At 43.6% G+C, this 15,417-nt stretch overlaps 1 protein-coding gene across 1 annotated transcript in view; it reads left to right on the top strand.

The window, feature by feature from the left end:
* The window catches only part of LOC141091336 (retinol dehydrogenase 7-like), a 125,442-nt gene extending 115,689 nt beyond the window's left edge, over positions 1–9,753 (top strand). Inside the window, exon 6 of the mRNA XM_073576865.1 lies at positions 9,380–9,753. Coding sequence (XP_073432966.1) covers positions 9,380–9,612 — 233 coding nt within the window. The 3' untranslated portion in view covers positions 9,613–9,753. The remainder of the gene's footprint in view (positions 1–9,379) is intronic.
* The last annotated feature ends 5,664 nt before the right edge of the window (positions 9,754–15,417 follow it).

Below are 15,417 nucleotides of genomic sequence, written 5' to 3'. Positions count from 1 at the left end.
TGAGAAACATCCTCCTCCCCAAAATAATCATCCTCCTCCTCTTCCTCGTCTTCCTCCACCTCGTCCAGGACAGTTCCCTGAGCAGACAATGGCTGACTGTCATCAAGGCTTCCCTCCTCCTCCTCCGCTGCAGGCGCCTGATCCTTAATGTGCGTCAAAGTTTGCATGAGCAGACGCATAAGTGGGATGCTCATGATTATGATGGCGTCATCTGCGCCTACCAGCCGTGTGCATTCCTCAAAACACTGAAGGACTTTACAGAAGTCTTTCAGTTTTGACCACTGCACACCCGACAACTCTATGTCTGCTCTCAAACTGCCTGCCTGTGTATCCTCCCACAAATGCATTACAGTCTGCCTCTGTTCGCACAGCCTCTCAACTATGTGCATGGTGGAGTTCCACCTTGTTGCAACGTCTATGATTAGGCGGTGCTTGGGGAGGTGGAGCGATCGCTGCAGCTTCTGCATACGACTGGAGTCTACGGGCGAGCGATGGATGTGCGAGCACAGTCTTCGCACCTTATGGAGCAGGGCTGGTAATTCTGGATAATTATTTATGAAGCACTGCACCACCAGGTTCAAGGTGTGAGCCAGGCAAGGTATGCGTCTGAGTTTTGCCAGGGCTATGGCCGCCACAAAATTACAGCCGTTATCCCTGACTACCTTGCCTGGCTCAAGATGTAGGCTGCCCAGCCATGACTCAGTTTCTTGCTGCAAGTAGTTGGCCAGTACCTCCGCAGTGTGTCTGTTGTCGCCCAAAGACATCATTTTTAAAACAGCCTGGTGACGCTTACCACTAGCTGTTCGACATTGGGACACCTCATGTGCAAAACTGGCAGCTGCGGATGGAGTGCTCGTGCAACTGCGCTCTGTCGACGAGCTTTCGCTTCTGGAGGAGGAGGAGGCAGAGGGTCGAACGCCTACAGCCAAATGTTGCCTATACCGTGGGCTCGGCAGTACTGTCCCACCGCCGCTGTCCCCTGTAGACCCAGCATCCACCACATTCACCCAGTGGCGGTGATGGACACGTAGCGGCCCTGGCCATGCCTACTGGCCCATGCATCTATTGTGAGGTGCACCTTTCCACTCACTGATTGTTTGAGAGCATGGACAATGTGGTCTTTCACATGCAGGTGGAGGGCAGGGATGGCTTTTCTAGAAAAGAAGTGCCGACTGGGTAGGTCATAGCGTGGGACAGCGTAGGCCATGAGCTCTCAGAACGCTGCGCTTTCAACCAAATGGAAGGGCATCATCTCTAATGGGATCAGTTTGACAATGTAGGCGTTCAAAGCCAGTGTATGCGGATGAGAGGATGAGTACTTTCTTGTCCTACTCAGAGTCTCTGCTAGGGTGAGCTGGACTTGAGAGCTGCATATGGTGGAACTAGCGGTGGACATGGTGGACTAAGAGGGGGTTGGTGGTGGTGATGGCCTAGATCCAGTCTTTCGTTGGGAAAACATTATGATTCCCTGCCTGCTTTGGCCTTGCGACAACACCTCAACATTTCTTGCTGGTGGTGTGCTAACCGGTGGGCTTAGAGTGGGGGAAGCGATGTAGCGTTGCTGGCTACCTTCAGTCGGAGCAGGTGCACGTGTGCTACCTGAGGTTTTGTAGTCCGTCCACGCTTGCAAGTGCATTGTGTTTACATGTCTAAGCATGCAACTGGTATTCAAATTTCGGAGATTTCTCCCTCGGCTAAAGGTCCTTCCGCATTTCTTACAGATAACCTTTGCCTCATCAATAGGATTTTGGTCAAAAAAGTGTCACACTGCACTCTTCCTACTATGGGAAAAATTTTCAGGCCTTGCACACTGTGCTAATTTGACCATCTGGCTAAGCTGTCCTGCAACTCTTTTTGTTTTTTTAGCACGTTTTTGGACTGCTACGGGCCTGCCAGATAACCGCAGCTGCGATGTTGATGCCTGCTGCGGATCCTCTCATGTTATGAGCTATTGCCAGCGGCACCCTCTTCCCCCAATGGATGCCAATCCAGGTTAAGAACTGGGTCATCCATCATCTCCTCTTTAATTTCATCTGCACCTTCCTCTGTGTCACCATGTAAGGTGGTATAGTATGCGGGAAGGGGCACCTGAGTTTTATCAGGGTCAGAATCTGGCTCAGCAGACTGCGAGGGCAAAGCAGTGCTCTGGGTGAATGTACCAGCAGAATCATATAGCACTGGCTGTGCATCAGTGCACTCCATGTCATATTCATCTTGGACTGGGGAATTCAGGATTTCACTTGATACCTTAAGGCCCCGTCACACACAGCAATCTCGCTAGTGAGATCGCTGATTTTGTGATGCCATAGTGATCTCGCCAGCGAGATCGCCGTGTGTGACGGGGATCAGCGACCGGCCCCCCGCCAGGTATCGCTGATCGTGCACTATCGTGCACGGCCGTTTTTTGATCGCTTGTCTCCCGCTAGCCAGCGCACATCGCTGCGTGTGGCAGCGGGAGCCAACGATCAGCGAGGCTCTCAGCGCTCTAAGCAGGCGCTGGGAGCTGGTCTCTAAGGTAATTATCAGGTTACAAAGCGGCGCGCGTCACTTTGTTACCCGATGTGTACCTTACAAACCTGCGTGCTTGCAGCTCCCGGCGTGAGCACGCAGGTTTCTAAGGTACAGATCGGGTAACAAAGTGACGTGCGCCGCTTAGTAACCCGATAGTTACCTTAGAAACCAGTGTCCTCACTGGTGCTGATTGCTGGTGAAGCTGCCTGTTTGGCAGCTCACCAGCGATCCTGACAAGGTCGTATTGTTGTCAGGATCGCTGGTGCATCGTTTAGTGTAATGGAGCCTTTAGGCATGGTATGTGAAAAGAGCTCCAGGGAGTAATCTGGAGCGTGGCCTGCTGCATCCTTCACTTTTGGTGGGGGTGAAGGACACAAGTAAAGGTGTTGTTCCTGACCAGAAGCCTGCACTGGCAACTCAGTCCTTGCAGTTTTCGAAACTTCAGAAGAGGAGGCGATAGAGCTGGAGGCTGTCTCGGCAGTGAAAGCCAAAACCTGTTCCTGATACTCCGGCTTTAAAAGCGGTTTACCTACTCCAAGAAAAGGGAGCCTTACAGGCCTTCTGGAGCCAGACGATGACACAGGCTCAACACCTGCCTTAGGTGCTACTGTGCTTTTGGCACTACCAGCAGATGCACCACCATCACCATCATTACCAGCTGCCCCCCTACCCACGTCCGCCTCCTCTTCCACCATACTTCCTCATGTTTGGGAAAATGTACCAAAAATACCAGCAGATATACGGTACTGTATGAGGAGCGTACAGCTGTATACGGTGTAGGTGAAAATTTAAATCTCCGTATATATTTCTGGAGTCACACACAGACGCTCACTCAGTCTGTATTTGACCGTAATACAAACAGCAGATATACGGTACTGTATGAGGAGCGTACAGCTTTATACGGTGTAGGGGAAAATTTAAATCTCCGTATATATTTCTGGAGTCACACACAGATGCTCACTCAGTCTGTATTTGACCGTAATACAAACAGCAGATATATGGTACTGTATGAGAAGCGTACAGCTGTATACGGTGTAGGGGAAAATTTAAATCTCCGTTTATATTACCGGAATCACATACAGATAGTCAGCATGTATTTGTCCGTGATACCAGCTGGTACACGGTAGTATGTGAGGAGCGTACAGCTGTATACGGTGTGGGAAAAAATGAACGGTCGTTAACTGTGCAGAAAAAAAAGAATAAAAGTATTAGTGCTGTGTAAAAAGCAGTCTGCACAGCAGTGTACACACAGCAATACCGCTATCAGGCAGCCTAATAACCAGCGCTGCTGCACACAAGAAAATCCTCCCCTGTCACTGCACACTAACTGTACAGCACAATTGCTATCAGCAAAAGCACATAAGAACTTCTTCTTATATCTGTACAGCCCTAACTCTCTCCCTACTGATAAACAGCAACCTCTCCCTACTGTTAAGATCGGCAGAAGTAAAATGGAGGTCGGCGGTCAGGGCTTTTATAGACACTATGACGCCCCCGAAAGCAAGCTAATCACTGCAATGCCCTTCTCTACGATGGTGGTGGAGACTTCACATGTCATCTCGTTGCCCACAGTGTACATCCTTGATCATTGGCTGAAAAAAAGACACCTGGCATTCTGGGAAATCCGACTTTGGTGCTCATTTTGCCGACCACATGGCCGACTTCACGCTATGGTCGGGTTTCGGTCGGCGAAACCCGACTTTGGCATAAGTCGGCGACTTATGAATCTGGCCGACCTGTTTCGCTCAACTCTACTTTAGAATATAAATTTAATTAAAAAAATTGACTGCCAAAAGTTTTGCATATACTATTTATTGACCACAACATAGAGAGTAATTAATTGTTTACAATGCCATTACTTAGCATTTTGTAGCATAACTTCTTGCTTTAATTATTGTACCATACAGACAGGGTATTGAAGCCACTAAGGTATTAACCCCTTTCTGCCAGCTGAAGGAATAGTATGTCAGCTGGCAGTATCCCCCGCTTTGAGGTGGGCTTCGGTGGTGAGCCCACCTCAAAGCCACGACATGTCAGCTGTTGTTAACAGATGACATGTGCACGCAATGGCCGTGAGCGGAATCACGATTCACCTGCGCCTATTAAGTAGTTAAATGCCGCTGTCAAACTCTGACAGTGGGCATATAAATGCACTTCCTGACGCCGATCCAGAAATGCGCGTAGCGACAACCCCCGTCACGTGATCGGGGTCATCGCTGTGTTGCCATCACAACCAGAGGTCTCCTCGAAACCTCTATGGTTGTTGATGGCAGATTGCTATGAGCACCACCCTGTGGTCGTCGCTCATAGGAAGCCTGTAATTCTGCTGCATAGAGGTGATCTGAGCATCACCTCTATGTAGTATAGGCGATCGCACTATGACAGCTTCTAGCCTCCTATGAAGGCTATTGATGCATGCCAAAAGTAAAAAAAAAAGTGTTTATATAAATAAATATAAATATAAAAAAACATAAGTTCAAATCACCCCCCTTTCGCCCCAATCAAAATAAAACAATAAAAAAATCAAATCTACAAACATTTGGTATCGCCGCATTCAGAATCGCCCAATCTATCAATAAAAAAAGAATTAACCTGATCACTAAATGGCGTAGCGAATAAAAAAAGTCAAAACGCCAGAATTATGTTTTTTTGGTCACCGCAACATTGTATTAAAATGCCATAACGGGCAATCAAAAGAACGTATCTGCACAATTGTGGTATCATTAAAAACCACTTAGATAAAAGAAAACCTAAACATGTTTGGTGCCTATGAACTCATAATGACCTGGAGAATCATAATGGCAGGTCAGTTTTAGCCTTTAGTGAACCTAGCAAAAAAGCCAAACAAAAAACAAGTGTGGGATTTTACTTTATTTGCAATTTCACCACACTTGGAATTTTTTTCCCATTTTTGAGTACACGACATGGTAAAACCAATGGTGTCATTCAAAAGTACAACTTGTTCCACAAAAAATAAGCCCTCACACGGCCATATTGACGGAAAAATAAAAAAGTTATGGCTTTGGAAAGAAGGGCAGCGAAAGACGAAAATTAAAAATCGAAAAAAGCTCCAGTCATGAAGGGGTTATAGACATCCTGACGGATCTTGCTTCATTCCATTTGCAAATCTGCAAACAATTTATCTTTATTTCTATGGATACGGGCCAAAACTCGTAGCCCTAACTCATCCCAAAGGTCTATAAGGTTTAAATCAGGTGATTGACTTGGCCATTGCAACAGGCGAACATTTTTCTTTGCTAATCAGTTTTTTACAAATTGGATGTGTGCTTAGGATCATTGTCTTACTGGAATTTCCAGTCCCTGCCTACTTTGGTTTTACCATGTAATAGTATTACATTCTCCAGTATATCCTTGCACATGATAGCATTCTTATTTCCATCCATTCTTTAAGAGGGCCAATGGGAGATGCAGAAAAGCAACCCCAAACCATGACACTGCCACTACCATGTTTCACTGTTGGTTTTTGGTACCTTACATCATTACGTTTTCAAATTTGATGGTATGCATAGTGCTTGCCATGACTACCAAGCATATTTAACTTGGAATCATCCGACCACAAGACCTTAGAACAATCTATCTCTTTCTATTGGCTGTGTTCTTTGGCAAAGTGAAGTCAGACCTTCCGATTCTTTTCAGAGATGAAAGGCTTCTTGACTGGAACTTGTGCATTCAACCCTACTGCTCTTAGCCCTCTCACCACAGTTTGGCGACTCACTTTGACCCCATAATCTTCATTCATTTCGTGCGAAATCTGTACAGCACTTTTATTTACATCAGATACTGACTTTTTCTTAATAATGTGATCAACTTTGGAGGAAGTTTTCTGTGGTCGTCCACTTCTAGGTTTGTCAGCTGTTCCATAACCTTCTTTTTCTTTCAGTATTTCATGTGACACTTGACTCGCAGTTGAATTCTATAGCTACCTCTTTTGGCTTTTGCCTGACTTCACTCCCTGAAATTTGGTGATAAATTTGGCTTTGGCTTTGCCTTGTTTTAACTGAAAAACAAGCAAAAATAAAATGTGCAAAATATTTGGCCAGTAAATGTTGAAAACTAATGCAAAAAGGGATAAAACAATGTCAAACACAATTTTAATTCTTAAAGCTGACAACCATTTGCTTCTGGTTTACTAAAATAACCAAGAAAATGGCATCACAACATCGAGACAGATGTTATCACACTTAAAAAAGCAAAACTTTTTGTTACTACTGTAGAATAGTTTTTAACAGGGAGAAATGTAAGATTCTACATCTGGTTAAAAAAAAATCAAAATTACATCTACAGAAGGGGTGGAATAGAACTAAGCTGCAGCACATGTGAAAAAGACTTGGCTATACTAATGGATCACAGACTGCACATGAGTCAACAGTGTGATGCAACACTAGAAATGGCAAACACAGTTCTAGGATGTATTAAGAGAATCATAGAGTCTAAATAACATAATGTAATTATCTCCCTCTACTCCTTCTTGGTCAAAACTCCTTTGTAATACTGTGTCCAGTTCCGGGCACCACATTTTAAAAAACACATTGAAAAACTGGAGCAAGTTCAGAGAAGAGCTGCGAGGATGGTGAGAAGACTGCAAAGAATTTCCTACGAGGAACGGTTAAAGGATCTTCGAATGTTTACCTTGCAAAAAAGAAGGCTAAGAGGAGATTTATTTGATGTCTACAAATATCTGAAGGGATGTCACAGTGTAGAGGGATCAATCTTTTTCTTACTTGTGTAAGGGGCTGACATTGCTATGGATATCAGAAATACGCTGCCCCTGTAAGAGACAGCACCACCTTGGCTGATGCGATGGTACATTCTATTCTACCCTTCAAAAGTCTGCTTTGGTTTGCTCTTCCAGCTATGGAGAGGGGAGGGGCTGTTTTTCCCAGAGAGTTTTTGGAGCTAGGAGTCTGCAGGAGACTGACATGAGAAAAACGTGCAGCTTGTATCTGACTGAACTTGTGGATTGTGTATACCCTTCTGGGGATAATGAAGGTGGTTTTCCTGTGATACTGCGAGGAGCCACGAAGATCTACAAGGAAGGAATTCAGAAGAGGGAGTTCACCGTTTCTAGGAACAGGCTTGGAATCTTCACACAAGGACAGGACCATGTTGCATAGAGTTGCCAGGGAGGACATTGCATCATCTTGCAGAGAACTGCAGGGGGCCTCCAGGAAGGAACTGAGACACCAACTTTATCGTGAGTGTTAACTCCAAGTGCGCACATGTTTAGGGCTTAGGATAGGCTGCAATAGACAGAGCACGGTAGCCGTGCTGCCGAAGTAGCAGCGGCCAGTCAGGCTACAGTTAGAGTAGCAGCATACTGTACTTTATTGCATTGTTTGCCTTTTGAAAGAATCCACTGATCTGTAATAGTTGGTGCACCATGCCATTTGTACGGCCCAGCTAGAGAATATCATTTTTGTAAATTGTTTTATGTCATTGCATACCCCTGTTTACACTTTCCTAACACTGCATTCCTTGCCTGTAAATAAATTAACCCTTTGTTTTTTGCACCTCATCCTGTGTACTGTAGTCTCCCTGTATTGTGGTGGTCCCCTGGCCATCGCGTACACTTGCACATGGAAATACGAGAAGCAATGGAATGAAACTGAAAAGGAGGAGATAGAGATTAGATATTAGAAATAACTTTTTGACAGTGAGGGTGACCAATGAGTGAATAGGCTGCCACGAGAGGTGGTAAGTTTTCCTTCAATGGAAGTTTTCAAACAGATGCTGGCAAACATATGTCTGAGATGAATAGTCAAAAAACACACCATATTTCACAGTATAGGAGGTTAAGTTCTGAGCTGTTGAGGTTAAGTGAGGGTAGGTGTAAACCCAGACTGTGATAAAATGACAAAAAGGTAGATATGACCCACGCTCAAGGACGCCCCAAAGTGCTAAAACAATGGCAGAACTAGTTAGAAAAAAAGGGGTGACAGAACCCCCCCGGATTGTAAGCCATAACCAATGAGCAGTATTAAACAAAGCAATACAAAAATGCAATAATAAAAGTGCTAATAGATGCTGCTGAATGACCTGGGGTACATAATACCCGTGAAAAACAGTCAAACAATCATTGAGACACTGAAACTTGTAGGGTGTCAGAATGCAGGGCTATAGGGTGTTCATTCCCCCACAAACATGCACACCATAAGGCACAATTAAGCACTGATCCTCAAACAATGGTTGGGACACTAAGAGTGGCAATGACAATAATAATAATAATTTTCTAACTAGTTCGGCCATTGTTTTAGCACTTTGGGGTGTCCTTGAGTGCGGGTCACATCTACTTATATGTATGAGATGGTTTAGTGAATCCTGTATTGAACAGGAGGTTTGACATGATGACCCTGGAGATCACTTTCTATTCTGTGATTCTTAATTACAATACAGAAAATCCATTGATAAAATCTATCTTATCCTTTAAAATTGAAGAGGTTGTCCAGGACTAAGCTACTGATTATCCATAGGAAATATCATAGATAAATTGTAGCACTAGGCAGTGGACTGTAAGCAATGTCCAGAACTGTGGTGTCCCCCTTCATATACTGGAAAATATCTAGCAGTTGGAAGAGCAGATATAAACTGATCATTGGGGGTGCCAGGTGATGGACCCCCTTTGATCTTATTTTGATCTGATTTTGATGACTAATCCTGAGGATATAGGTCATCAATACTTTTATGGTAGATAATCCCTTTAAGGTATATGAAGCTTTTGCTCTTACAGACTTACAATAATCTTAAGTTTGAACAAGGCTTATCCTGAAATACATGCATCGTTTGTATGAACTAATAGAGAATACCTTTAATATTTAATAGAATAACATTTTCCCTCATTTATCTACAGTTCGGAATGGTCTAAAGGCTTTAATGGGAACAGCAAATTCCAGGATTTATGAGGTTACAAATTGTATGGAACACGCTTTGACCGCTGTGCACCCTTGGACAAGATATTCTCCAGGCTGGGATGCCAAGCTCTACTACATCCCTGTATCATACCTCCCTACAATGTTATCTGATTATTTGCTGTGTCGCTCTGCACCCAAACCAGCCAATGAAAAAACAAGCAAAAAATATTGAAAAGCCGAGCAAAGCACAGACAAATGGGATAAATTCAAAATAAAATTGCTTGTAATGCTAATGATTATCACTAACTGATATTTTGTAATACATATGTGCAAGAAATGTATGTAATAAAATGTAACATTAATTTCTCGCTGAGACCTTTTGAATGATATTTGTAATGTTGTAAGTGTCATAAAATATTTACTACCGAGAACTAGATGGAAGCACTTTAAAAAATAAATAAAAATGTAGTGTTAAAAAAGAGACCATATGGTAATCCACATATTTAAATTAGGTATCCTCCAACTCTACAATCAGTGAGATTGCATGAGAAATTAATACTTTTATAACAGTGATATAGATAAACAGTGCCCATTAACTACCTCAATACAGTGGTCCAGTAAGGGCCTTTTCACATAAAATTTTTATTTCACATTCAGCTCATGTGCCAGTTCTCCTTAGGCCACCATACAGTGGCATGTAAAAATTTGGGTACCCCTGGTCAAAATTAATGTTATTGTGAATAGTTAAGCAAGTTGAAGTTGAAATGATTAGGGATGAGCGAACGTGCTCGGTGATACTTGGTTATCACTAGAGTATCACAGTGCTACTCGGATATCACTAGAGTATCACGGCGCTCAGATATACTCGTTACTCAGCAAGTAATGGGCGGTGTTCTATATAAAACTCGGATACCCGCCCCACATTTTTGCCTCCTGTTACACAGCCAATAAGCAGGCAGGGATTGCCTGTGTCACGGTAATGCCATAGCCATCTTGGTTGTGATATTACTGTGATTGGCTGGCCGTATGACATCTTCAAGGCTTATAAAAAAGAACAGGTGCTGCCATGCTCGGCACTGACACCGTTGCCTGTGTGTGCACAGTATAACGAATCAGAGGCCTGTAGTGTTGATACTGGTGCTGAAGCTGAGCCATCAAACTAACAGCCCTTCTAAGAGCTAATTGTTTGCTTTACTGTTCGTATCACATACAATCTACATTTAGCCTTGTGAGGGAGAGAGTCGCAGGAGTAGGGAGAGTGACAGAATCCAGTCTGTAGATAGTGATGAGGGCTGTGCAGTCCATTAGCAAATGTACAGCTGCAGCTTTTTTTGGGGGGATGAAAAAATGTAATATACTTTGATCCATCGAGTTTCACGTGATTTGTGCTACTTTGTGCTATATAACACTAAACAAATCCTTAAAAATATCCCTGGGTGAAATTTCTTACCCATACACTATTCTTTGTTTTGGATGAAATTTTTATATATAAGGCTACTTTCACACTGGCGTTTTTTTGCGCTGTGCTGCGTGCGCAGTCCAAACGCATAAAAAAACGCATCAAGCGTTTTTCATGAGTTTGCTTATTTTATGCGCATGTCTTTTAACCAGTTTGTTGCCATGTGAACTCTTGAACCCAGTCCGCATCCTTTACCACTGTAGTTATTGCGGACTGCAGATGGGAGAGCCAGGATTCATGAACTGGTGTCTGGACAACCGAGGTCTAGACTGGTTGGGAGAGATAAGGAGGTGAGCCAGGACCAGGTCTGGACAAATATTTTTGGGCCCACTAGCCATAAGGTACCAAGAGTTAGCATACCTGGAGTGGTAGTTAATTACAACCATCAGCAGAGTAGGGAATCTATTGAAAAATTTATGACCCATCATCACATCTTAGTCAACCATTGTGCATTAGAGAGAGAATATTTGCCTCGATGGCTTCAAGAGCTGATGTCTGGAACTAGGGTCACGTTCCTTAAAATGGAGGGGCAAAATAATTGCTATGTAGTGGGTATGATCTCAGAAGGAAGGGAGGATTATGAACCTTTCATGAGGAATGAACAGGCCTGGGAGAGGCTCCTTGAGGCAGCTTGAGACAGGGCCACTACCATCCCTGAGAGATCATACTGTCCTTGGGATTCCCCATTTCTTATGCGTTAGCAGTCGATGGTGCAGGTGACACAAGGGACTATTGCCCATTTCTATATGTTGGGCGCTCTGGCACTACCTGAAGTCAGGTCACTTACAGCCCAGGCACCTGGGATTTGGGCTCCAGGAAGTAGATGGAGGCAGTTCCCCCAGCCTTAAGAGGAAGCAGAAGAAGAATCAGATGCCTAAAGAGGATTACTGTATTACCCTCCTTATAATTATTTCCTGGCTTTGTACTTTGTGCAAGGCCTTTATGAGTGTAGGAGCAACAGCAAGTTCACTTTTAAAATATTTGAATGAGGCCCACCAGCTGTTGCCTTTCAAGGTTCTGTGGATGAACCTCATCATAGCCTTTGTGAGTGTGTAAGTACCTAAATTACACTTTCAAAATATTTACATTCAAAATTATTTTATGGATTCAATGACACATCTATAAAGTTTAACATGGTTATTGATGCATTACGGTGGTATATAAAACACAAAAAGCAAAGAAAAATATTTTTGGAATAGATTACTCATTCATAGAATATTACATGCTTTCTGTTACATTTTTGTGGTATATAACACTACAAAAAAGCGTTTAAAAATTTAGCTTGTTAGTTTAAATTTCTTAATCATACACTATACCATGTTCTGGGTTACATTTTCGTGATATATAACACTAAAAAAAGTTTCAAAATTTAGCTGGGTTACATTTCTCAGCTATACAGTATTATATGTTCTTGTGTACATTTCCTTTGTATGTAACCCTGAAAAAAACTTTTTTACAAATTTATCGGTATTATATTGCTTACCCATGGGGGATTAGGTCTTCTTGGGTGCATTTCTTAAAAAATTTTTCAAAAATGTATCAGTTTTATATTGCCCATCCATACAGTACTACAGTACATGTTATTGGGTATATTCCCTTTTGTTATATAACCTTAACAACATTTATATTGCTCACCCACAAACTATTCTGTGGTCTGGAGTACATTTCGCTGGTATATAACTTTTAAAAAACTTGTTAAAAAAATTATCGGTATTATGTTGCTCATCCACAGACTTTTACATATTCTAGGCTAGATTTCAGCGTTACATAAGCCTCAAAGAACTTTTTCAAAATTTTATCGATATTATAATACTCACCCATAGACTATTCCGTGGTCTTTTGTCTACAACCTTCAAAAAAGTATTCAAAATTTCATGTGTATTATAATGCTCATCCATAGACTATACTGTGATCTGGAGTACATTTCGTTGGTATGTAACCATCAAAAACTTGTTCAAAAATGTATCACTATTATGCTGCACATCCATATGGTATTACATCTTCTTGGGTGCATTTTGGTGGTATCTAACCCTCAAAAAATTGTTCCAATTTCTTTCAGTATTATATTGCTCATCATTAGAGTATTACGTTCTTGGGCACATTTCGTTGGTATAAAACCCTCCAAAGACTGTCAAAAATAAAAATGCATCTATATTACCGTATATACTTGAGTATTAGCCTACCCGAATATAAGCTGACCCCCCTAATTTTGCCACAAAAAACTGGGAAAACTTATTAACTCACGTATAAGCCTAGGGTGGAAAATGCAGCAGCTACTGGTAAATATAAAAAATAAAAATAGTTACCAATAAAAGTAAAATTAATTGAGACATGATAGGTTAAATGTTTTTGAATATCCATATAATGCTCCATACAGTTCATGAAGGCCCCATAAGATGCTCCATAGAATAATATGCCCCATATGCTGCTCCATAAAGGTTATGGCCCCATAAGCTGTTCCATAGATTATGCCCCATAAGATACTCCATAAGATGCTCCATAAATTATGCCCCATATGATGCCCCATAGATTATGCCCCATATGCTGCTGCTGCTACAAATATATAAAAAAAGACATACTCACCTCTCGTCGCTGGGGGCCAGGTGCCGCTGTCCTGAGCAGACGGGGACACCGGAGCGCTATGGGGGACAGGTGCCAGTGTCACCACTGGCTCAGGGCCTCGGCACCCATGATATTCACCTGTCCCCGGTCCACCGCTGGTGCCGCTCTGTCTTCCGGGTCCCTCTGTCAGTGACTGTTGAGGCAGAGGGCGTGGCGCACACTAACTATGTCATCGCGCCTTCTGCTGCCTGAACGTCACTGACAGAGGACCCGGAAGACAGAGCAGCGTGCAGCGGTGGACCGGGATCAGGAGAATATCGCATATACTTACCCCCTCCTGGCTCGGTCTCTGCAGCCCTGCTTCTCCCACGGTCTCAGGCTCCTTCCTTCAGTGGTGACGTGGTACCGCTCACTAAAGTCATAAATATGCGCATATTAATTACTTTAATGATCGGTACCACGTGACCACTGAAGGAAGGAGCCGGAGACTGTGGGAGAAGCGGGGGGGCTGCAGAGACGTGCCAGGGGGGTTAAGTATGATCTGACACCCCCACTCCCCCTCCCTACCGACCCCCTAGCGTATATGACTCGCGTATAAGCTGAGAGGGGGACTTTCAGCCCCAAAAAATGGGCTGAAAATCCCAGTTTATACGCAAGTATATATGGTATATTGTTTATCCACACAGTGTAAAGTCTTCTTGGGTACATTTGCTATATAAGCCTCCAAAAACTTGCTAAAAAATGTATTGGTATTGTATTGCTCATCCATAGGGTATTAATTGTTCTTGGGTACATTTTGTTGATATATACCGTATATACTCCAGTATAAGCCGACCTAAGTATAAGCCGACCCCCCCAATTTTGCCACAAAAAATTGGGAAAACGTATTGAGTAGAGTATAAGCCTAGGGTGGAAAATGCAGCAGCTACTGGTAAATTTCAAAAATAAAAATGGATACCAGTAAAAGTAATATTAACTGAGACATCAGTAGGATAAATATTTTTTGAATAGCCATATTGAATCAGGAGCCCCATATAATGATCCATACAGTCCATGATGGCCCTATAAGATGATCCATACAAAATACACCCCATATAATGCTGCACAAAGGTTAATAATGGCCCCATAAGATGCTCCCTAGAATAATATGCCCCATATGCTGTTCCATAAATGTTATGGCCCCATAAGATGCTCCATAAATTATGCCCCATATGCTGCCCCATAAGATGCTCCATAGAATATGCTGCCCCATAAGATGCTCCCTAGATCAGGGGCGAACCTACTGCCCGTGCATTGAATGGGGGCCCCTGGGGAGAGGGGCCCCTCCAGCCTCCAGCACCGCATGCAGGGGCACAGCTATAATGATTTGAGTTGAGCCAGCTGCTCAAGCGGCAGGCAGCAGGGGGCCGTGGCATTATGCACTCCTCTAACCGCACCTACAATTTAGCCTCTGCACGCTGGTGCTGCGGTCGTGCAAGAGGCTTGTTGTAAATGATGAAGTCACAGGACGGAAGGAGTCAGGGCCCCCTGATCATGTGACCCCTGACTCCTCCCCTCCTGTGACCTCATCACAGGTTCTGTGCACAGCCCTAGCCCTTGTTTTACGCAGGACTCTGCTGTGCTGGTTGTCATCGTGCTGGATGAGGGGAAATAAATTTATGTGTGAGGTCAGGGGAGTTTACAGGGTGGATGTAGCAGAGCTGTCTGTGTTTACGAGGTGTACGGAGCGGAGCCATGTGTGTGCAAGGTGTAGGGAGCAGAGCTGTGTGTGTGTATGAGGTGTATGGAGTGGAGCTTTGTGTGTACAAGGTGTACGGAGCGGAGCTGTGTGTGTGTGAGGTGTAGGGAGCGGAGACGTGTGTGTGTGAGGTGTACGGAGTGCAACTGCATGTGTACAAGGTGTATGGAGCAAAGCCACAAGTGTACAAGGTTTATGGGGCGGAACCATGTGTGTACAAGGTTTACGGAGTGTGGCCACATGTGTACAAGGTTTATGGAGCGTGGCCACGTGTGTAC

Source organism: Dendrobates tinctorius, unplaced genomic scaffold, assembly GCF_039654945.1.
Source record: "Dendrobates tinctorius isolate UK_male_01 unplaced genomic scaffold, ASM3965494v1 ptg000051l, whole genome shotgun sequence".
Classification (NCBI taxonomy): domain Eukaryota; kingdom Metazoa; phylum Chordata; class Amphibia; order Anura; family Dendrobatidae; genus Dendrobates; species Dendrobates tinctorius.
This window is presented reverse-complemented; position numbering and strand designations above follow the sequence as displayed.